General features: G+C 38.7%; 1 protein-coding gene across 8 annotated transcripts in view; it reads left to right on the top strand.

The window, feature by feature from the left end:
- Positions 1-13,758: 13,758 nt before the first annotated feature.
- Positions 13,759-24,923, top strand: part of LOC131066220 (uncharacterized) — a 48,399-nt gene continuing 37,234 nt past the window's right edge. For 7 of the 8 annotated variants that reach the window (XR_009111633.2, XR_009111635.2, XR_009111636.2 and 4 more), the window contains exon 1: positions 13,759-14,146. Coding sequence is in view for 1 of the 8 variants with exons in the window: in XM_058000933.2 (XP_057856916.2) it covers positions 17,884-20,733 (2,850 nt within the window). In the remaining 7 variants the exon portion in view is untranslated. The other variant, XM_058000933.2, reaches the window with a different exon arrangement.

Genomic DNA, 24,923 nt, shown 5'->3' with positions numbered 1-24,923 from the left:
TTATGGCAGAATAGGTTATGACAATCGAGGCATTTGTTCGGCCCAGAAAGTCATTGTACCTGTTTGCATGGAGATAAGACAGTCACAAACAAGGAATGCCCCAGTTCATACTAGACTCACAGTGTCCTCATATCCTTGGACAAGTCATAGCATTACTAAGAGACAATCCACAGACAGCAAATGCAAATAGGTGACGATACCCCATCCTCGCCTTTCTAGTCAAAGACATCCTGGAGATAGAATCTCTAGTCAAAGACATCCTGGAAAAGCTAAAAGACATGTCACCAAAAAGATAAAATCAAAAGAAAACCAAGACTCGACACCAACATCCACTGTAGTCCTCAAGTTTAGTGTCTCTTGTCACTTGTTTAAGTCTTATTTGATTGTGGTCACAATGTTTACTTTCACAAAAAGGATAGATAGCATTGAACCATATGTTGTCTGAGTCTGTTGAAAGATTTGATTTTGTTGAAGCCCATTGTTGCTGCTGTGTCTTATCTGAAACTGACTGAATCCATGAAACTGATATTTTATTGCGGAGAAGATGGAACTTTATTGCGGATCTGTGATGCAAATGTTGCTTTATTGCGGATTGTGCGCGGATAGACTTGAAGGAAACTGGAAGAAACTGTACTCCTCGAAACATGTGATGTTCTCAGTTCCACACCCATCACTAGACGTAGGAATTGGCCGTAGTCACAGATAGGATCTGATTTATTATGGATGGAAAGGGATGTTTATTATGAATGGCTAACTAATCTTAGGTAGATCAATAACAAGCCATGATGGGAATGGGTAAGTTTATTGTGAACGAATAGGTTGTGAGTGTGTGCAAAGTGAAAGGATGAAAGTGAATCCTGAAAGAGGGAGGAGCAAAGTCTCTCTACGCATGGCGCTGGTGACCCAGTTTTCACCATGGTACTTGCCCAGGGCGCCACCAAAGTGGTTTTCACCGTTGGACGAAATTATTTCTCTTTACTTTTTTGGATTTTTCAATTTTTTTGTTGTCACAAGGCGCCTGTTTGCCAGGTTTTCACCATGTAACAATTTTTTTGTTTTATAATTTTTTTGTATTTTTGCAATTTTTTGATTTTTTTGTATTTTTGAATTAGGATATTCCAAAAGAGCTTATGTGTAGAACCTGCGAAGGTGCATGCTGTTGATAGGATCCTCCAAGGGTTCACCTTCTGTAGTTGAGAGCTGATATGCCCCAGATCCATATACTGCGGTGATGATGTAAGGACCAAGCCAGTTGGGTTCAAATTTGCCCTTCTTATCTCTGTCTTGCTGATTCTTGGGGTTCTCTCTGAGGACTAAGTCACCTACCTCAAATGTGCGAGGCTTGACCTTGTGATTGTAACTGCGACTCATTCGTTGTTGGTAAGCCTTGAGATGATTAAAAGCAGTGTGTCGTCGTTCCTCCAGCAGTTCTAGTTCTTGTAAGCGAGAGACCCTGTAGTCTTCATCGTTGATTATGTTTCTCAAGGAGACCCGTAAAGAAGGTAACTCGACCTCAATAGGAAAGATGGTTTCAGAGCCGTAAACAAGTGAGTAGGGTGTAGCTCCTGTAGGTGTGCGGACACTTGTGCGGTAGGCCCAAAGTGCAGGATTGAGTTGGACATGCCAGTTACGGCCAGCGTCGTCGACTGTCTTTTTAAGGATTTTAAGAATTGTTTTGTTAGACGCCTTAGCTTGGCCGTTACCTTGGGGGTAGTATGGTGTGGAGAAACGATGAGAGATATGGAAGCGCTCACAGAGTTCACGAACATCCTGATTCTTGAAAGGACGCCCGTTATCGGTAATAATGGAAGTAGGGATCCCGTATCGGCAAATGATGTAGTTCAGAATGAAAGTAGCAATTTGTTTCCCAGTAACTTGTGTGAGAGGCACGGCTTCAATCCACTTTGTGAAATACTCTGTAGTTGTGATAATGAATTTATGTCCATTGGAAGAAGGAGGGTGAATCTTGCCTATGAGATCGAGTCCCCATTGACAAAAGGGCCAAGGAGATGCAAGTGGTTGTAGTTCCTGTGCTGGTGCATGTATAAGGTCTCCATGAATTTGACACTGCTTACACTTTTTGACAAACTGATATGCATCTTTTTCCATAGTAGGCCAGTAATATCCAGTCCTGATGAGTTTCTTGGCCAAGGTAGGACCACTAGTATGCGGACCACATATCCCTTCGTGCACTTCTCGTAATGCAATCTGAGCTTCGTCACTCTCTAAACATCTAAGGAGGGTGCCATCTAGACCTTGTCAGTATAGGATATCAGCTAGGATAACGTATCGGGAGGATTGGCGAATGAAAGTGCGGCGTTGGTTGTTCGATAGATCGAGAGGTAAGATATTGTCGCGAAGGTATGTGAATATGGAACCATATAACTGGGATTCAGGACCAACAACACATATCATTTCCGTAGGAGTGATCTCATATGACGGAATCAGCAGGTTGTCAACCAGGAACTCATAGCGAGTCTCATTTTGCGGTAGATCAATGAGCGAAGCAATTGTAGCCATGGCATCAGCAGCGCGATTCTGTTCTCTTGGTATCTGCTCAAACTCTATCTTTGCAAAGTGTTGTTTCAGATCATCTACCAGTTGTTTATAAGGCATTAGCTTTTCATCTTTTGTTTGATAATCATCAGTTACTTGACGGATGACAAGTTGAGAATCGCCAAAAACACGAAGCTCTTGGATCTTCCACTGAACTGCAATTCTTAGCCCAGTTGTTAATGCCTCGTATTCCGCTATATTGTTGGTGCAAGGAAATGATAAGCGGTATGACTTTGGTATAGAATCACCTTGGGGAGTTATAAAGAGTATACCCGCTCCTACCCCATGCTGTGTGTATGAGCCGTCAAAGTATAGTTGCCATGGCTTAGCAGGTGATATCGTTAGAATGGACTCATTTGGAAATTCTGACTGTAGAGGAACATCATCTATCATGGGAGCATCTGCCAATTGATCTGCAATTGCTTGTCCTTTTATAGCTTTTCTGTCCACGTATTCAATGTCGAATTCACTCAAAATCATTACCCACTTGGCCATTCACCCAGTAAGTGTAGCTTTGTTGAGAAGATATTTTAGTGGATCAATTCTGGCAATCAACTTAGTCTTGTGAGTGAGCATATAATGTCGTAATTTTTGTGAAGCAAAGACCACAGCGAGACATGCACACTCAATTGGTGTGTAGTTCAGCTCATATCCCACCAATGTGTGACTGATATAGTAGACCGCTTTTTCCTTGCCGTCAGGTATTTGCTGTGCTAAAAGTGCCCCCAGTGCTGTTGGAGTAGCTGATATGTAAAGTAGCAATGGTTGATCTGGGATTGGTGGCATCAAAACTGGTGGGTTCAAAAGATAGTCTTTAAGCGCCTGAAAAGCCTGTTGACAGTTCTCATCCCATTTGAACTTGATGTTTTTGTGTAGCAGGTGCTGGAAAGGATTGCACTTATCTGCAAGTTGTGTTATGAATCTTCATATGGACTGGAGTCTCCCTTGTAAAGACCGAAGTTGACTGATATTCTTGGGTGGCGGCATGTCCAAAATAGCCTTGACCTTTGCTGGATCAGCCTCTATTCCTCTTTTAGACACAATGAATCCTAGGAGCTTCCCGAAGGTTACTCCAAAGACACATTTCTTTGGGTTTAATCTTACCTTGTACTTTTCCAACCGATCAAAAGCAACTGAAAGTACGTCCAAGTGTGTGTCTCTGTCTATTGATTTAACCAAAAGATCGTCAACATAATCTTCCACGGTTATGTGCATGAGATCATGGAAGATAGTAGTCATAGCTCGTTGATACGTGGCACCTGCATTTTTCAGCCCAAAGGGCATGACATTCCAGCAGAAGGTTCCCCATGGACAAGTAAATGATGTTTTATGTTGATCTTCGGGTGCTATCCTGATTTGATTATATCCAGAAAATCCGTCCATTAAGCATAACATCTCATGGCCTGCTGCGAGATCAACAATTAAATCAATGTTTGGTAATGGGAAATCGTCCTTTGGACAAGCCTTGTTGATATCTCTGAAGTCTGTACATATTCGGATGCTGTGATCCGGTTTGCTGACAGGTACTAAGTTGGAAATCCATTTGGGATAATCAATTGGGCGTATGAATCCGACATCCAGTAATTTCTCCAGCTCTGCCTTGACCAATAATGCCACTTGTGGATGCATTTTCCTCAATTTCTGCTTTACTGGTTTTGCCCCCGGTTTGACTGTTAAATGATGCATTACTAAGTCGGGGTCTAGTCCAGACATATCAGCATAAGACCATGCGAAGTTGACTTGTCGTTCCTTAAAGAAGCTTATGAATCTTGCTTTCTCGGCCTCTGTCAATGATTGAGCCAAAAATATGTTGTGTGGAACCTCTGCTGTACCAATGTTTGTCTTTATAGTCTCCTCTACCAACATGGATTATTTTTCCTCGTATGATGCTGGGAGAATGTCAAGCCTTCCATCTTCGGGCGCCTCAGAGAGGTTTTCACCCTCAGATACGTCCTTTCTTTTTACTTTTTTAGAGTCAGATAGCGCCACAGTGTGGTTTTCGCCATAAGACCCTTGTTTTGTTTTTATTTTCACATTTTTGCGACTAGAAGGCCCGACACCCTCACCAAAGTATGCCATGTTATTAAGCTCTATGGCATATCCTGCTTTATGGTCTCCAAGAGGAAGATCATCGCGAATGCCAAGATAATCGACAATAGCTTCGTCATTTTGAAATGTATCAAGCTGTGCTGGTCCATCCTGATCCCAGTCAATGAGTTGGGGGTGAACGAGGGGAAGGTCTTTAGTGTTTTTAGAGTCCGCAAGGCTAATAGTGAAGATGTGGTTATATTCAGGTATGTCCAGATAGTCATCGAGGTCGTCAATGGCACTCTCCTCATCATTTTTGATCGTGAGTGAGTCCAAATTATCATCACTAGTAGCACCCTCAGGGACAGGTGTCCTCATCCTATGTGATCTTGACCTAGGGCCTTGAAACGACGATTGTGCGGGATCCTTATGGGTCGGTTCTTGGCCAACTCTGAATTTTTTGTAAAATTCCTCCTCCTCTGTAGGTTCCTCTGGCTCTCTAAATGTCTCGTTGAGCTCATAGTCGCTGGAGGATTTGTCTGAACCCCATTCCCATTCGTTGGAATCTGTAGAATAGTCATCTTCTTGTTGAACTTCAGCCACTTTGACTCGCCATATCTGTTTTGTTCTTTTATTTTGAATCTTGGGATTTAGAAAACCAAGCCCCTTGGAGCGTTCCCTTCTTGTAGTTAGCTCAGGTTGTAAAGGCTCCATGACACCTTCTTTGCGTAGTCCGAGAGGACTTTTTCCATCATACCCGAATCTTTGCAGAATTTTGAAACCTTTGCCATAGTCTTCACAGGGTATTATAATTTGATCATGTGTATCCTCTTCAGCGTCCTTATATAGCATTTTATATAAATTTTCTTCCTCTAGTTCGCCCCATTTTTGAAAGACGGTAGGATCCCATTTGAGTAGCATGATGGAGATTTGCTTATTAGGATGTGGCCTCCCATATTCCTTGGGGGAGTTCATGACTTGTCGTAAGAACATTGTTTGATTCAGAGTGTATTCTCCCATGCCTTTGTCTTGAAACTTGGCTCTAAGTTCACCTTGTTTGGATGTCGAGGGCTTTAATGACTCAGGATCAATATATGCTGAAGAAGGAGTAGCCTCACGATTGCTGGGAATGATAGTCTCAGTATGTGATCTCAAGTTATTGCAATATATGAATGGATTTGGATCACCATTGACCGTTACCTCGACTCCATTATGAGGAAACTTAATGCATTGGTGGTATGTTGATGGGACTGCCCTCATTTCATGAATCCACAGACGTCCTAGCAATATGTTATACGTGAGGTCTAGATCCAGGACTTGACAAACCACGTCCTTTGTGACTGGCCCTATTCTTAGTGGTAAGATGACCGTGCCCTTGGACGAACGCTCTTCATCATCATAAGCCTTAATAGTGATTTGGTTTGTAGCATTCACAACTTTGTCAGAATATCCCAATTGTCTGATGGTGCTCAATGTACAAATATTAAGACCTGCTCCTCCATCTATCAGGACTCGTTTTATTCGGTGTTTATGTATGAAGGCTTCAATGTGTAGAGGTGCATTATGAGGCTGACTTATGGAGGCGTCATCGGCTTCTGTGAATGTGAGGGATTGTGGAACGGATAAATATCCCACCATGGCTTGAAACTGGTCCACGTTCAGATCAGTAGGGACAGCAGTATCTCTCAAGGTTTTATCAAGGATAGCTTTATGTGCAGGAGATATACGTAAGAGTTCAAGAATAGAGATGAGCGCGGGTGTCTTCCCTAGTTGTTCTACAAGGTCGTACTCAGGTTTGGTTGATGAAAGATTGGTATTCTTAGTAGAGGCACCTGGCAATGTGATCTTACCTCGACGGGTTGTAACATGACATTCAGAGGTAGATGCGGACGAAGATCCCACACCTTTTAGGACAATTTTGGGTCTTTGAGAAGGATTCTCAGGATTTTTGTTTTTGATAGTAATGGTAGAAATATGATTGTCCATTGAGATGTGATTAATAGTGGAATCATAATTGTAAGATGCTCTAGTGTAATTGGCTTGATCATCTGTGACTTTGCCTTTTCCCTTGTCATGTTTTGGGAATGGTTCCTTAAACACCTCATGCTCTTGGTTAGATGAATGTCCCTCAATCTCAATATCTCCTCTGTCAATGAGATCTTGTACAATGTTTTTCAATCGATGGCAATTACTTGTCTTACGACCCTTGCTCTTATGAAATTCACAATACTCATCATCATTCCACCAATTCGGTTTTACCTTTGGTTCATATGGAGGAAAATCTGGGACCGTGATCACTTTGTTTGCTACAAGCTTTTTGAATACTGATTCAAGTGGTTCTCCCAATGGAGTATACTTCCTTCGTGGTTTAGCAGCTGTTTGATTGTTCACTTGATTGTTGGTAGAATTTGAACCAGAAAAGACAAACTTTGGTCTCACTGTGTTGGCATCAACAACACCATCATTAACCGTGTTCTTGTTCTTGTTCCAAAATTTTGGTTTGTCCTTTCCTTTGAAGTCCTCTTTGTTTTCTTTGAATAGCTTGATAACTCCTTGTTCAATTAAGACCTTTTCTGTTGCTAGGCCCTTTTCAATGACATCCTTGAATGTAGACAAACAAGCTTTTCTGAGATCATAGCCAATAGCTTTATTAACGTTTTGTGTGAACATCTCCACCATTTGTTTTTGCGGGATTTCACAAGAGCATCTACTAGCTAAGTTTCTCCATCTTTGTAAAAATGACGCAAAAGATTCTCCTTCCTTTTGTTTCGTATTGCACAAGGTAGTAACTGAGACATCTGTTTCAATGTTGTAAGAGAAATGTTGAATGAATGCCTCTGCCAAGTCGCCCCATGACTTAATACCGGGAGGTAATTGAGAAAACCATTCCATCGCTTGATCTCCTAAGCTCTGTGGGAACAACCTCATTAAGTATGTTTCTTCTGCGGCTACCTCAATGCAAGCTGTGAAGAATTGTCTTATATGTGCCTTGGGGTCTCCTCTCCCTCTATATTTGTCAAATTTTGGCGTTACAAAGTGTGGAGGAAACAGAGGCATTGGAATGCTCTTATCGAAGGGATAAGGGCATATATCTCTCATAGTATATGTTGGTTTTGATGTACTCATGTCCTCCATTTTCTTTTGTAAATCTCTTATTTGTTGCTCCAAATTATTTTTGGGTGGGGATTGATTTCTTGCAGCATACCCCATGTTTGAAACACCCATTTGAGGAGGAACTTGTTGCATATATGGATGATACTGATCGTAGACATGTCCATATGGAGGTCTATATTGTTGCGACATATATGGAGCACTTGGCATAACTTCTTGTTGGGGAACCCCATATCTATTTTGTGTATATAAACCATATTCAATAGGCCTTTCATTTTCCATTGGGTTGCCCCCAATTTTGACATGAGGTCTCCTTGTGTCAAAATTTTGAGGATGTCCTTGTGTATCCACTTGTCTTAATTGACCCATATCTTGAGCATGTGTTTGAGCATAAGGCCTCCATGATGGTCTTTGAGTGTAAGTATCATATATTTGAGCTTGTGTATGTGGGATTGCTGGTTTTTGAAGCAAAACTGATGGTGACTCCGGCATCATATTATTTGGTCCTCCACTATTTGGTCTCCTTTGATCCATGTTATGTTGAGTTTGTTGTGAAGGTCTACTTTCCATAAGTTGAGATAAGTCAAAATCATGCGGTATTTTGGCTCCACTTTGTGCCATCATGTTTAGAAAGTATTGACGATCTCTCCTCATTATCTCTTCAACCAATCTATTGAATTGAGGATCCATTATAGATTCTTGTATGTCTGCTGATAGTATTGAAGAATTGTCCACGGTATCATTGTGTGTAGCGTTGTGTATAGTGTTTGCGCTTTCCACATTTGGATTGTGTCTATAAACATTCATGTCTGGTAATGTAGTGTGCTCAGGATTGTAGAATACATCATTGTCATACTCATAAGAACTCATGTTTACGGATTCTTGAGCTTCTTTAGCTATTCTCTTAGATTTTTGAAGGCGGGTTTCAACCATGAACTAGGTGTTAGACCAATATGTGAGAAACTAGACGAAAATGACAAGAGTATGGAAGACCAAGAGTTGTATGGAGTGTAAATGAATCTTGAGGTGTACTTGCAATGTCCAAAGTGTAAGACCAAGTATGTAAGTAGTAGAGTAGGTGTGACTTCCAAAGAGAGGATAGTTTCTCTTGATGAGGTAAGCTGACCTTGACTCTAAGTAAGACCAAATGAGACCCAAAGGTAAGAAACCTTGATGAGGGACCACTTAGCAAAGTGTAGTAGTATGTAGTGTGTTGACCACGTATGATGAGGACAAGCAAGTGACCTTTTGACTCAAGTTTAGACAAGTATGAATGTAAAATGAGGTATGAAGCAATGATGGACTGTGTAAGACCTTAGAACAGGCTGAATGCTAGATTAAACCTGAAGAGACAACCTAGGAAGCTCAAGTATTCCGAAACTGATTTCTTTTGTTTGATGGACTCTGAAATTTTCTTGCAATTTTAAACACAGACGCGACTGTATCCTTCACAGACGCGGTTTCCTGACACAGACGCTATTCTGTTAAACACAGACGTGATTCTGAGATTTTCCTGTTGATGTTTGCTAGGACTGTAACAGTTTTTTTTTTTTGCAATTGTGGACACAGACGCGCCTGTATACTTCACAGACGCAATTCCCAGACACAGACGTGTCTCTGTTCGACACAGACGCTGATAAAAACACAGACGCTATTCTGCCCTTCACAGACGCGTTTATCTGACACAGACGCGGTTTGAACAGACACAGACGCGTTTCTGTAACCTTAGTGCAATCTTTCCTATCTGTGAATTTGTTTTGCTGTGACCAAATATGATTGTTCGACTGTTTTTCGTGACAAGAGGACACAATGTTGATGAGAACTCAATGTTTGCAGACTGTTTAGACTCCAAAAAGTGTGTTGTTTGATGTAAAAAGTTTTTTGCATACACTTGAAGACACAAAAGACACAATGTTTTGCTGTTTTGTTTTTGAGTGTTTGAATGTTTATCATAAGTCAAGCACAATTCTTATGGCTGGCCAAGACAATAGTTGTTGATCCCACATGGGGTTTTACTCCCGAGGCTACGCTATTCAGAGCGGATACTTAGATGCTTGACCTCACTGGCTCCACCCTTGGCACTCACTTCTCGGGTCAGCCAAGCATCAGTCCCCATGAAAACTCCCCATGGCGAACTTTGTATCTCTACTAAGAACCGTATGTGTGTGGGCCGCTACCAGAGGTCCGACCTCCTGCCCCAACAACTAGAAGGATTTGGGCCTCTAAAACAAAATGGTGCTAGTAAGGGCATCCGCTCGTGTGGCCATACATGCGGCACTTTCAGCTCTGTAAATACAGAAGGCTCCCAGCCGGTAGGGGTTACGCCCTACAAATGATCAAATAAATTTGATCAAACGGGTTTATGGGGAGACATAGTGTCGGTATGAACTAATCAACACACGTTATTCATAGTTTTCACCATGAATACATTTGATTATAGTGGTTTGGATGAGGTGGGTTTTCCTCGCTACCACTTGGGTCGTTCTCTTCTCACTAGTAGTCCTAATGACCACACGGGAAGACAGGCCCTCTAAAGAGTAAACAAAAAGAGCCTATTGCTCAAGACACAAAAGACAATGATTCAATTTTAGTGCACCAATTGAAGTGTTTGCTAAGCTATGAAAACAAGGCACACAATAAAAATTACAAAACCCTAGCTAAGGCCCTGCAACAAAATTGTTAGTAGTTTGGGTTGTTTCAAATGATAACCCCTTCCTGCAAGCACACAAGTTAGGTAAATTTTAGAAAACCCAAAAAGACTTTGTGAAAAGGGGCCTTCAACAAAAACGTATTTGCCTCCAAAGCAAGCTGCACAAACCAGGTTAGCTAGATCTGCAAAGGTTAGCCGAAAATAAACCAGATCTGAAACCCTAAGTACAAAATCCGAAAACCCGAATCAAAGAAACTTGAAAAATTTGCAAAACAGAAAGCACAGACGCCTTTATACCAGACACAGACGCGTCTGAACTACACAGACGCGGTTCTGTAGTTCACAGACGCGATTAAAAGTCACATACGCGACTCCCGAACGCAGACGCGATAAGATCAGTCACAGACGCGATTAAAATTCTCAGACGCGATTCCAGAAACCTGCAAAAATAAAAATCTGGCAAAAACACAGGCGCGATTCACGATATCACAGACGCTTCTGAAACACAAAAACGCGATCCGAACACTCGCAGACGCGGAAAAAAACCTAAAATGTCGTTGAAATCGTCCGATCTGCAACTTCAAAAATGCAAAATCTGCAACAAAAATGTTAAATGCAAAGGGACAAGTGTCCCACCGGGCGTGCCAAAATGTATATGGTGAAAATGGATAACAAATAACAACAATATTGAAAGACTAAAATGGATTCAACCACGAAACCCTAGCCTAACAATGAACAAAGATCCACCATAACATATGAAGATAACCTAAGACAATGCAAAATAACTCAAAATCACAAAGATTATACCATCACATGTCCAATAGGGTTTTGATCTCCATTCTTCCTATCTCCATTGATCTTGCTTAATATATTTGCTCTCAGATTTTTATATGCACAAGAGCTCAACAAAGAACGGAATGTGGTTGCAAGTAGGATCGTAGTGTAGCAAGTTGCATGAAAGATCATTAGCATGAGTGATTAGGGTTTGACAATGAAGAAAGCATCTCCTTAAATAGAAGACACAATATGAAATGGAGGGTTAAGATTGAGAGGTGTAAAAAGAGAGGTCGGCTAGGATTAGGGGGTAGGTATAAGAAATACCAAAATAATGAAAGGGGTAGGTAGTGTAGGAAATAAGAGATGAATGACATGTGTCATGTGTAGAAAAAGATAATGAATTAATTAAATAAATAAAGATTTATTTAATTAATAGAAGAAGTAGGACAATTAAATAAATAAAATATTTATTTAATTTAGGAAAGGGATAATTTAAATAAATAAATGTATTTATTTAAATTAGAAATAAGGCTAGAAGAGGATAAATGAATTAATTAAATAAATAAAGATTTATTTAATTAATAGAAGAATTAGACTTAGATAATTAAATAAATAAAATTTATTTAATTAGACATGACAATTTTGAGTGTCTACAGTAAGATCTTCGCTATGCTTTGTAAGAGTCTCTCTAAGAGACATTGCCATCTCAAGGTCTAACTATAAGGCTTCTTTTTCTCCCTTCTCCTCATGCCAGTGTTCATGCAAAGCTGCATTCTCCTGCTTGATCTTAGAAATCTCATGACCTTTCTCTTTGATTAGGTCTTTAGTTGCCCTCCTTTCTTCAAGTTCTTGGCTCATACAGATTGTAAGAACTTCAAGTTCTCTTTTCAGGTTAAGTTTTTTACCATTCAATTTCTCCACTTCTTCGACCACTGCATCAATGTTGGCCTCATCTGAAGAGCTGTTGTGAGAGATCTCCAATAATTGCTCAGCCAGTTCTCTCCTCTTTACTTGTGAAGCTTTGAATCTACCTCTCAGGGTTTCAAGCTCTTCCCTGGTTGCATCAAGTACTCTAGCAATCTCTCTATAGCTCATATCCCCCATAATGGCTTTAGAGTTTCCTTCCAAACATTTAAGCTTTAAGGAAGTTAAGCTCTGATACCAATTGATAGACTTATAAAGCATTGATAGGGGGGGGTGAATCAGTGATAGCAAAAAGAATAACACTTTAAACCCATACCGGCAAAAACAATTAACGAGTTTAATTAAGACTTTGCATGCAATCCAAAGTGTTATAAAAGCATTCACAACAAGTAAAAAATTCACCATAACACAAGTCTTTATACGTGGAAAACCCAACTAGGAAAAACCATGGTGAGATGGGACTCACAAGTTAACTATCTGCAGAAATAGGTAACTGACTGGTTAAGGTCTACAAAGTGCTTTGTTAGGAGCGAATCTTGTTAAAGATCCCAAAGCCCTATTAGGAGCTATACCTGGTTAAAGGTAACCCCAGTGGAGGATTTAGATCCAAGTTAATGAATCACCTTGTTAGAGGATTTCTACAATGAAGCTTGTTAGAGCTTACTCGGTTAGGGGATTTAACTATTGTAGTGATTAGAAAACAATAGGTGGTATGATCTAGAAATAACACATCTTGCTTGTATAGATACTTTTCTACTCACTCAATACTACATCATTGACATACTCTGCAACTCCTTCAATATATCACATCAACTCTAACTCATAACATCACTTGTAACTTACATATATAAATAACTCATCACAATATCTTTGTATAGACACTAGATTTCATGTCGGCTCAAGAACCTCAACACAATTTTCTAGGTTCAGTGAATTTGGACAATATTCCATAACACATCACAAATCATCGCCAAAAATGTCGATTAGAGACAACTCATCACGACCGGTGATAACTCATCACACAATCTATGAAACCGGTTGGAACACCAATATCGGTTGAGTGTTAACCGCTTCCAACTCATAAACCGATTGTCTCCATTCGCCTCCTTGTCGCTCTCCACTGTATCTCAAAACTGGTGTCAGTAGAATTGACCAAAACCAATTGTCTTTACTTCATATACTGGTTGTCTACATATATCGGTTAGACAACTCTATACTTATGATATCAGTTTGCAATATGAAGACTTAGGAGTAGTACCAGTTTGACTTAACTAAGATGACTATGACAATATGAACATATGTGTGTGTGTATATGTGTCATCAATGACAACACATAAAGTCATCCAATACAAAACTCATCATCAAGCCAACAAAAATATTAAATTTAAATGTTAAATAAGAGATTTTAAGCAAATGAATTTTAAAATATTAATTTAATGACTTAATATTAAAATTTAAATAAAACATGTGACTTTTTGGAGAGTAGAGTCGAACTAATTGTTTCTTCCTGTTAACTAACAGTGACTCTTTGTCATCTCTCCATTTGGATTTCTTAACTGACTAATCAAATCTAGTTTTCCTCACTTCAACCCCCTTGTTCTTGAAGTTTCTCCAAATCAAGATCCATGAAATTTGGATCAATTCTTAGCCGAATCAATTATAAAATGGAAGCTCAACTATCTTATTTTCATGTCCAAATTAGTCATCAAATCTTGTCTTTTCCATTCTCTCTATGCTTTGAGTTTGCAAGGTGTTTTGAGGTTGATCTAGGGAAGACCATGCCTATTTGGAGGGGCATCATTATGCCAGTCCATCTAATCTATATCGCCCCCCCTTTTCTCTTATACTCTCTCAGCAAGTAAATCGAGGGGTATTATTTGGGAAATCTACAAGTAGTTTTTTGTTTGAAAGGAGATTAGTGTCTTGGAGGATGATCTGCAGTGAGGCTACGCCTTCCTCCATGCCTCTCTTGGTTGCCAGACCGCCCATGCCCCTATTCTTTCACGTGGATCTGCAAGAATCAAATTCTTGTGGGGAAGGTCAATTTGGATCAGGTTTCCAACGCTCATCTCCATTTTTCCTCCTATGTTGGTTTGCAAGGTGAATTTGTTTTTCTAATTTGCTATTTAGTGTCCAAATTCTTTTCTCTTTGTATCGATCTGCACTAATCATTAATAGTAGGTTTTAAAGATTATTCTTGCTATCATGTACTCAATCTTGTTGTGCAAATCAACCCTCTCCTTTCTACAAACATCCAACCAACCAGGTTTTTTTCCAAAACGGTTTGCTGGTAGGGCGTTTTCTCTGCAAAGAGCCCCTATCTCTTTCCCCCATCTACATTGGATTGCAGGGTATATCTTCTTGTTGAATCGATCTATGCATTGCAAGGTAAATGTGGTTTCATTCAGATTATCCCCCCTTCTCATTTTCTTAAATCTTCTGCAAGTCGATTTGATTGTTCTTTTTCTAAAAGTGAGTGTTACTGACATGTTTTACAAAGAGTGCAAATTGCACCTTTCCCATTTCCTTTGCACGGGCGAATTGCAATATATGTTTTGTTTTTCAACTTGTTTGCCAATTCTTTTCCTTGAGCTGTTTTGGCTCATGCTGATTTGCAGGCAAGACTAGTTTGGAAACAAGGTCGACTTCTATAAGAGCAGCTCGCCCACTTCTCATCCTCATTTTCTTTCCAACGCTTGAGTCAATCTATTTGAATTTCATTACAAGCTTAGACTCGAAGTTGACTTAGTCAATATCTCTCGTTTGATACTCAAATCTAGATTTGTGTGGTTATAAGACCAAATCGACCCCTTTATTTATACACTATAACATATCTATAATTCTGCTCGTAAAATATTGCTTTTAAATGAAAACACAAATTATTGCCTTGGTCGTTTTTAATTCATTCCTCCTGCCACCATTATTTATTTGGTCAATAGGACTAGTTTCTACAAAAAACAAACCAATTGGCTGGGTTTATATGTATATTTCAATAATATCTTATTATTTTAGTAATAATATACTTCTAAGCAATCATTCAATCGAATATATATATATATAAAAGGTGTTTTTCAATTGAATGGAATCTAAATCCTATAAATGAGTATAATTATAAGAGGATTAACAAACATGATACAAATAAACATTAATTATAAATTTAAAGAAAAACATAAATACCTCGGAGGGGTAATTTTTATCTTTGTCTATGAGGGATTTATAATGGATAGGGTGCTTGATTATGGGTCAAACGGGGAAGGGTGTTTACACCTACCCCAAAAGGGTTTAAACTTGGCCAAGTTATTATTTTTCTCCTTGCCATATCACATGTAGATAAGTTCAACACATTGTTGTTAGATGCTACATGCGCGCATAGGTCCATTCCCAAAAGTTGATGCCGACTTGCTAGGACACTCCATCATGAGGGATGGGAGCTTGTCATGAACACCGGGAAGCGCAAGCTTCAATTGGTTGGGCAGATAAATCACCTGGGTTATTTGTCTATCTTCCATATTGCAAATGGAGGTGAGTTCGATGGCAAGGAAGATACTACATCTAGAGACATGATATTATGTATATCATTGTAATATCTTATGTAATATTATATGATATATTAACAATTTCTTGTAATAGACCAATGTGGTCTCATAATCAAGTTGTGTAAGATATGTAAAAGGGGTCTATAAGGCCTACTATAAAAAATGTGATAGGAAGTCGCCAAGAAGATGTAACTAGTTCAAAAGTAAGGAAAACTACTAACCACTAACCACTAACATGTGTCCTAATTATGTATGATTTGTGGTATGTGTGTTTTCATGCTTAGTCTTCTTTTTGTTTAATTTTGATGCATACTTTAAGTTCGCATTTATTATACACATGAACAATTACATAAGCGTTTCTCTTTATTGAGTTTCTTCGAAAGCGCGATGCTTGGATTAGATGCTTGTCGTATTTTATAGTTTTTCATATACTTTAACATGTGGTTATCTTTATTTTAACTTGTACGCATTTATCTAAGTTGTTATTTCTTATTCATAACTTATCGATCTTACTTTATATCATTCTTTTCTATGAATGCAGTCATATTAATGGCAATTGTTATTCGTATGGTTAAATGCATAATAGATAACCAAAATCTTGCATTTATGTAAATGGAAATTTACTTGGGAATCGATTCTGTTAGTTTTTGTAAAGTTAGGACAAGCGGGTTCCTACAATTTGAATGTCTGGACTGATTCATCCCCCCCTTAATCTTGTAGTGTGTTCAATAATGAGAACAAGAGAAGCTTAAAAGATTTACATATAAAAATATATTAGGGAGGAGATATATGTATGGGAAACATGTCATTGTTGTTAGTAAATTTGAAAGTCTAATTAAAATAAATAGAGAATCTTTTAATCATCACGATGATTATCCTTTTGCTATGTGTAGAGATCAATTAATGTGCGAAGGATTGAAGCTCGATTTTTTGGTTGATTGTATATATATACACACATTAATGCCTCCATTAATATGACTGTGCGAAGGATTGAAGCTCGATTTTTTGGTTGATTGTATATATATACACACATTAATGCCTCCATTAATATGACTCATAATAATGCTAAATAAATTACTTATAATTTCATATAGTTTGAGAAAACTTTTGTTTGTCTTTGATGCAATCAACATTACCTTCCTAAATGACCAACTAAATGACTAAAAGGGAACAAAGACTTCATATATTCTTGTCACCATTTCAAATCATTTTAACAATTGTTTGAGTTGTGCAAAAACCAACCAAATAGTTTAAAAGATCATATTCATAAAGAAATTATTAAGATCTCATATATTGTAGTAATCTTATCATCTAACAATAACAATAAACAAGTTATGAATACTATTAATCATTAAAACTAAAAAATGTAAAAATATTATTAAAAGTGTATGCCTTACTAACCCTTAATTCATACCTTCGATTTCCTTATTAACTCTTATCGTTATTAACCCATAACCCACACCTCCTATTTCTTTACTAATACCTCCTTTTTCCTTACTTAACCCTTAGTCCACCTTAGTCCATACCTCCTTGTCTTTTTATTTATCTCTCTTATATGATATACTATAACTTATCTCTCTTATATGATATACTATAACTTTTGAAATCTTTTGGATTTGAAAGAGAGGTCAAAACTCCCGTGTAACTCCAAGATAGGTCATCTATCACCAAATTGATTTGAAAGAGAGGTGAAAACTCCAAGATTGACCATAGTTGTGTAACTCCAAGATAGGCCATCTTCCTGCAATATCTTGTGTGTGAATATGAGTTTTCCCTTTACGAAACGAAGGACATGTAAAATTTTATGCAGCTATTAAAAGAAAAGCTAGGAAACACCATGCCCCTACGCAATTATTGATCATCCCGTGCTTTTCTAGGGAAGCTTAAAAGTCCTTAATCTGATAACATAGAGGGGTGATGTTTCAAGATTCAATGCCGGCCATTTTACTAAATTTGCTCGCCCAAGGCAACACTTTTCAGCTCCTCCTTGATTTGGCATAGAAGGCATCATGCACATCTAATCATTATTCTAATTTCCACCGTCTGGAGAATTTTTAGCAAGCGTTTTCTAAAAATAAAATAGTAATTTGCATCGTGCTTTTCTTAATCTCAATGCCACGCATCCATTGCCACACCTCCCAAATTTCGCAGGTTAGTGTATGTTTCTGACAGCTGAGAGTCCATGCAGGGAAAATCAACAAAATCTATGAAAAAAACATCAACAGCTTCCTATGTAACACTACATGCAGCGATAGTAGACTTTGTTTTTGTTTCTTGTAGTAAATTGAAGCTGTTGGGAAGATGTCAAGTAATCCATGGCTGAGTAATAGTAGGTGGATGAAGAGCAATAAAGATTTGGAGGAGAAGTCTGAATCTGAAACTGGAATGAGCAACAGTCAGAATGGGGATTGTGCGTTGGCAGATGGGAAGGAGATGACATGTCTGAGAGAGATGAAGAGTCTGAGGGATGAGTTGCAGGGGTGGAAGAACAAGTGTGTCAAGATGGAAGAAGAGTTCAGGACAGAGAGGGGCAAGTTGAAAAGGGTGTTGATCCTTAAGCAGACTGAATTGAATAAAATGAAGGGTCAGCTGGGTAAAATGGCCGAGGAATTGGAGAAGACCCAATTGGAAAAGGATAGGTTGGCTGGTAAGTGTGTCAAGATGGAAGAAGAGTTCAGGACAGAGAGGGACAAGTTGAAAAGGGTGTTGATCCTCAAGCAGACTGAATTGAATAAAATGAAGGGTCAGCTGGGTAAAATGGCTGAGGAATTGGAGAAGACCCAATTGGAAAAGGATAGTTTGGCTGCTAAGTCTAATAGGATGGATAAGCTGATTGAAGAGTTGGCGAAGTTGGGCATGACTCGCTTGGTGGGTGAGCTCGATAGAGACAAGCACACGCTCTCTGTTGATGAAAACAACATAAATTCCCAAGACTGCAGTGTTTCCGACAGTAAGGACACTGGCAGATTGGTGGATGTTGGGATGGCTGTTAAGGGGAAATTGGGGGAGATGAAACCCTTATCGGAAGTTGGTCTCATGGGTGTCAGCAAGAAGGATAATATTTCCCAATGCCAAGCTGGTGTCAGTAAGAAAGATGAGGTCTTGCAATGTGAAGTTGGTTCCATGAGTCTTGGTAAGAATGAGAAGATTTCCCAGTGCCAAGCTGGTCTCACTAAGAAAGATAAGAACTCGCAATCTGAATTTGGTCATGTGAATTGCAATAAGAACGATAAAATTTCCCAATGTGGAGTTGGTCGCATGAATTCATGTAAGAAAGATAAGATTTCTCAATGCCAAGGTGGTCTCATGAATCTCGGAAAGAAAGAGGGAATGATGGACATGCGGATGGAAGTCAAGGAAAATTTGGGGGAGATAAAGCCTCATTCGGAAATAATGCTTACTGGTGTCGGCGAAAAAGATAAGATTACAGGAGGTGATAACATCTTGGAAGATAGCCAGAGAAGACCACACTGCATCATTACAACTCAATTGGATAATAGAGCAGGAAAAGGGATGCTCAAACGAGTATTTGAGGATTTTGACAAATGGATGGGTGCGGATAAAGAGAAGGAAGTAAGGGAGGCGAGTCCCCAGGCCAAATGTTGTAAAATGGATAAGATTCAGCCATCTGATGACATTTTGGAAGCCGTGATTACCAAGGAGGCCAAGGGTGAAGAAGATGCAGAATTACAAGAGGTACACGAGGAGATGGAGGTTCAGGTGAGGTGCAAGCGGTCGGATGGGAAACAATGGAGGTGCAGTTACTCTGCATTGCCAGGACGCACTCTGTGCCAAAAGCACTTTTCTCATGCCCAACAAAAATCATGCAAGAACAGAAGAGCAGGGTTCGAGTGGGGCAATGCTAAGAAGCATAGGGACATTTCTACTATCACCGAGTGTAAACGGTCATTGACCATTGTTACCAGACAGCAGCAGGAGAATAAGGAAAAATGCAGGTCTGATGATGAGGAAGAAGATATTTCTGATTCGTCGGAGGACGAGCCTCCCAAGAAGAAGAGGAATTCAAGGGTCATGGATGAGGAAGAGAAGGATCCTGATTACAACCCTGCCATGAGGAGGAAGCAAAAATATGACAAATTGGAGTCTTCTCCTATAGGGTCTGTGGCATTGAATGCAGGGCATGAGAATTTAAAAAAAGGAACATGTTCTAACGACCGTTTGACACCAGGCAGAGACAGGTGGGAACAGATAGATCTGGTGAGTAGAGATGGGCAGATGAAGCTGTCTACCCAAGTCCTTTTTGCTTCATTTGATCAGAGAAGCGAAAGGGCTGCAGGGGAGAGCGCCTGTTCTGCTTTGGTGGCTGTCATTGCTGACTGGTTGCACAATAACAGAAATTCAATGCTAACTAAACCTCTGTTTGATGCTTTGATACAAAAAGGATCCTTACAGTGGAGGAACCTTTGTCAAATTCAGGCTTACAAACAAAGATTTCCGGACGGGCATTTTGATCTTGAGACTGTGTTAGAGGCAAATGTATGTTCCCTTTCTCTTGCACCAGACAAGTCTTTTGTGGCTTTCTTTCAGCCTGAAAAAATAGGAGATTCCTTTGAATTTCTGCAAGAGTCTACGTCTTTTGACAAAATTTGGGAAGAAATTATTAACGGAACTTATGCTAGAGAAGAAGGGACTGATGGACCACAGATTTATATTGTTACCTGGAATGACCATTTTTTTCTTCTCAAGGTCGAAAAAGGAGTATGCTATATAATTGATACATTGGGAGAAAGATTGTTTGAGGGATGCAAGCAAGCCTATATTTTGAAGTTTGATAAGAACACAACTGTATATCAGATGGGAGAAGAAGAAAAGAGTAGTACCACAAGTCAATCTGCATCGACAGAAATTTCAAAATATAATGAGAATGAGCTGCAACATGAAAGTGCTAAAATGCTGGGAAATACAGGTTCAATTGAGATTGTAGAGAGCAATAATGTTAAAGGAAAACTGATTTGTAAAGGAAGGGAATCTTGCAAAGAGTTTATCAAGGGATTTTGGGCAGCTCTTACATTAAGAGAGTTAGAGATTGATATAAAAATGGGCCTCTTGGGAAGGATCCATCCGTATCAACGGTTGCAGATTGAGTTTCATTTTACTTGTTTGACATCCTTGGAATGTATCGCAGACTAGTGGGCAACTGTGGTTTAGTTGTTTATACTAGAGAGATCGATGTCCTAAAGTTGTTACTCACAAATGATGTATTGTCCGGCGAAACCCAGCAACCAGATGATCCTTACCAAGTGACTCAAATTTTTGTATAGGGATAGGGTATCAAGACTCAATACATTCCATGGAAGCTGACCATTTTATCCACGCCTCTATGACACACTGATTTGGAATTTCCCAAGGCATTTCGAAAGGTTGTATTCGTGGTCAGGTGTGAATGCTTATCTTGTCTAAGGTTTTCAACATTCCATATTTCAGTGGACTGTTTATACGGCATTGGCTCACACTGTGCACATCTATTTAATTTTGAAGTGATGATAGTTTTGGAGGGATTTCCGTGCATCAGATTTCTTTTTGAATTTGGATAATGGTCAGGGAATCATATTATTGGCAGTGGTTGATGCTTCTAGGCCTGATGCTCAGATAGATGAGCTTATTCATTTTGATACCAGACATATTGCAATAGTATCTGAAACTGAGGTGCAAATTTTCTCATCTGCGTACTGTCTTGATGCTTCTCAGTTTTGTATAATGAACTTTTCTTGACCGAGCATTACTTACTTGATTTTCATTCTTGAATGAATTGATCAAATGGATATCACAAATATGAATTTTCCTTTTGTGTGGCTGGGTTGGTTTTCAAATTTCTGCACTAACAAGGGATGGTAGGGTCCTTCAAAACCTTATCAACAGTAAAATGTTCACTATAAATGTAGTTTAATTTGAGAACAGAAACCCTCTGAGAGGAAATTTTTAGAGCTTTAAATCTGTTAAAGAAACATGGGTACGTTCGTAAAATGTTAGATTTCCTAAAAGCCTGAAGATAGATATTTTCCACTATACAATTCAATGTGGTTACACTGTTGATATAGGGAGGTGATATTAATTTTGTGAGTTTACAGCAATTTGATCTCTTTTTAGTTTTATGTTTAATTGGTTGTCTATTTGTGTACGATTCTTGGCCAGAAAGATCCCAAGTTCTAGTTTAATGATCAAGGGGATTTTAAATTATTTGCTACAACATAAGTGCTGGGTATTTATCATTTCTAAGTTTGTTAGGGATGCCGATTGATGAGATGTTTCGTCACATTAAATTATTTTTATTAGAAATTATTCCTCATTTCTTTCTGATATGAGTAATCCCGATGTATTTTCCCTTACCAAGTTTTTATGTTTCTCCAACCCAAGCAATCTGTAAAATCAAAATTTCCCGATGCCATATGTATCTGTGAGAAGTAATGGTTGGGACTTGGGAGATCTTCTGCAAAGTTGTTCTAGTTGTCAATAAGCTACTTGTGTATATTAGGTTTAGAGCGTCTGTTGTTTCCCAAATAAGAGGATATAACTCATTACATTGGGCTCCTCATTGACCCTGTTTTGACTAAGGCCTATAACAATTTATGATTAAACAGTACTACAGCCTGTAGACATATTTGGTGGATAAAGTTTTACAGGTAGCTAGAGTATTCTTTATCCTCAAGCACTTGAATGTACGGATACCTCTGGTTAGTAAAGTTTTAGCGTCAGTTGTATATCTTTGTACAAGCATTTCTCTTAGTCTGTTTTCTTTGTCAAGGGTGACAATTGTCCATGTTGTTTCAAGGTCTGACTTGTCTTCTTTAGTGCCTCAATTCTACCATTCTGGTCTTGTGAAAGTCAGACTTAACCACATTTTATATGTTATTTAGAGGGATCGATGTCTCTAGGTCCAGGAAAGCATTTCAGATTGATTCACATCAAACTTTAAAATCACCAGAATCATAGTGCACATGTTGTGTCCATACCAAGACCTTTGGCAAAGCATCTTCTGTTGTGCAGAAAGTGCGAGAGTAGCACTGTCACTCCTCTCTAGCACAACCATCGCTTGTGTCCATAGCAATGAAAGATTTAACCCATTTCATTTTCATTTTATTACTATCACTTTAGGTTTTCTTTCAAAGGGTTTGTCATGAGTAGCTACAGCCATTTACAAATAGGCAGAGTAGGAAGAACACATAAAGACTGAATGAAGGATGAAATATAGTTCTGACACGTGAGAGCTGAGGAGAAACAAAAGAAGCAAGGTGGATCATGCTGGCTAATGGATACACAGGTTTGAGGTAAATTGCACACATAAATGTCAAAAATTAATAGTGAGATCATTGGTCTTGGAGGAATCACTCAATAAAAAATTAATAGGGAGATCATACTCGAACAATGCAAATGCATTTTGCAAAGTTTACAAGGGGCTAGGGACATAGGTAGGCCCTATAACTGAAAATTTCTACCCCCAGAGAAACATTTGAGGCTGGGTATCAGGAGGAAGGATTGGCAGGATGAGATATTCCACACTCCACACACAAAAGCTGAGAGATTATTATAATTATTATTATAAGGCTTAAAAATAATATCAATAGGCTCCATCTATTGGCTAAGCTGATTAAAATTTCACACAATAAGATGCTCTCATTGTTTGGAAACAACCACTTTTGCGAACTTATCTACCAGGTTGTTGTTTGTCCTGATATGAACAAGAAGCACCTTAACAACCTTGGTAAGTCAAATATTCGATGACTATCAGTATTTGATGTAGTCATAGCTATCCTATTGCATGGTAAATGCTCTGTTAAGTTTCTCTATGACTTGAGGGTCAACCCACATCATGAGGAATCTTATGGATGGCTTAAGAGAACTCACATTCCTTGCTAAATTACCATTCTTTCAGCTGCACTATGCCAATGCCAACTCTCTAATAAAAACCTTATTGAAATATTAGCCTCTCATATGACCCATCGATGCTTGCCTTGCTAGGATTATCTTTAGAGGTGCGATTGATGTACATAGAGTGCCATAAATGAATTTCTGAACTCTTATTGAGTTATTTTGTTATGTATAAATGATGAATGGATTTCTCCATTTTTGGGGAAACCCTGATATTCAATTTATTTTGTGCATTGGAATTAATTTTTGATGCTTCAATTTTTTTATATTTTTGATAATGCAATACTGATCCAATGTGTATATTGAAATATTGGTTTCGAAGTTTATGTAGATTGTAGAAAAAATACTGCAGAATCATAGTTCTTGATGTTTGTTTCTTATGCCTAAGTGTTGGTAAATGAATGTCATTGCATCTTTGATGTGACTCGCCCAATGAGTAGCGACAAATGTTCCAATAGTTGGAGAAGGTATAGATTACCAACTTTCCTCTACGTTTGAGAGTGACAGCTCCCTCATATTATATGGTTTTGGGTTTTTGTTGCATTTGTAAGGTCTTTGTCACCAATTAGAGCCAATTGTTGGCCACATATTTGACTTTACCCAATTTTAAATTTTTTTTGCATCAAATTGGTTAGTGTCACCGTGTTTTGAGTCCCTCTATTACAATAACTCATTTGAGTCAGTTGCCCATGGTTGCAAATGTTCGTCATCACCCTTAAATATCAAATTGTTTGTCAAATAGAAGTCATCAATTTGTTTTTGTACAAGATGTTGATGTCACATGTTTTCTGCACCAAGTTATCATTGTTGCCTGCCCATCACAAAAAAATATTGCACTTGATTAAATTCAAGCAAGTTTATGTAATGTCCCCTTTTGGGATTGCTCTCTTGCCCTAAAATCACGAAAAGCGATATGAAGTATATTAAAGAAATGTAACTTGCAAACTTTGATGCCTTGATTTAAGGTCTAATATGTATGTGGGATTCAATAAAGCTTCCCCTAACAACCCCTCTTCATTATGGAGTACTTTGGGAGATCACATAAGGTGCATTGAGCCTATCCCTTTCCATCAAGCTCAAGAGCATGAAATGACACCCGCCATTTGGCCTCCTGGCCCCACCTGGGGTTGGCATACCTAATGGAACTCGGTGCTACTTGCATTCCTTATCATGTGTTTCATTCTCCCCTCCATAGTGAGAGAGTTGATTGGATAAAGCATTAAGGAATCTTCAGTATAATTTATTATGCACAATATCATAATAGCAAAGAGAGAAATATATAAATATATATTAATAACACTTTGTTAATTTCTTATCATTATATATTATTATTTGTAAGACAAGATATTTAGATCAGAATTCTATTCCTTATGCATCTATTTGGTGTTGGACATTAGGGTTTCACCATTTGGGTTGATAAAGCCACTAATTTTGCTTGACCACTTTACATTAAG

Source organism: Cryptomeria japonica, chromosome 5, assembly GCF_030272615.1.
Source record: "Cryptomeria japonica chromosome 5, Sugi_1.0, whole genome shotgun sequence".
NCBI classification, from domain to species: domain Eukaryota; kingdom Viridiplantae; phylum Streptophyta; class Pinopsida; order Cupressales; family Cupressaceae; genus Cryptomeria; species Cryptomeria japonica.
This window is presented reverse-complemented; position numbering and strand designations above follow the sequence as displayed.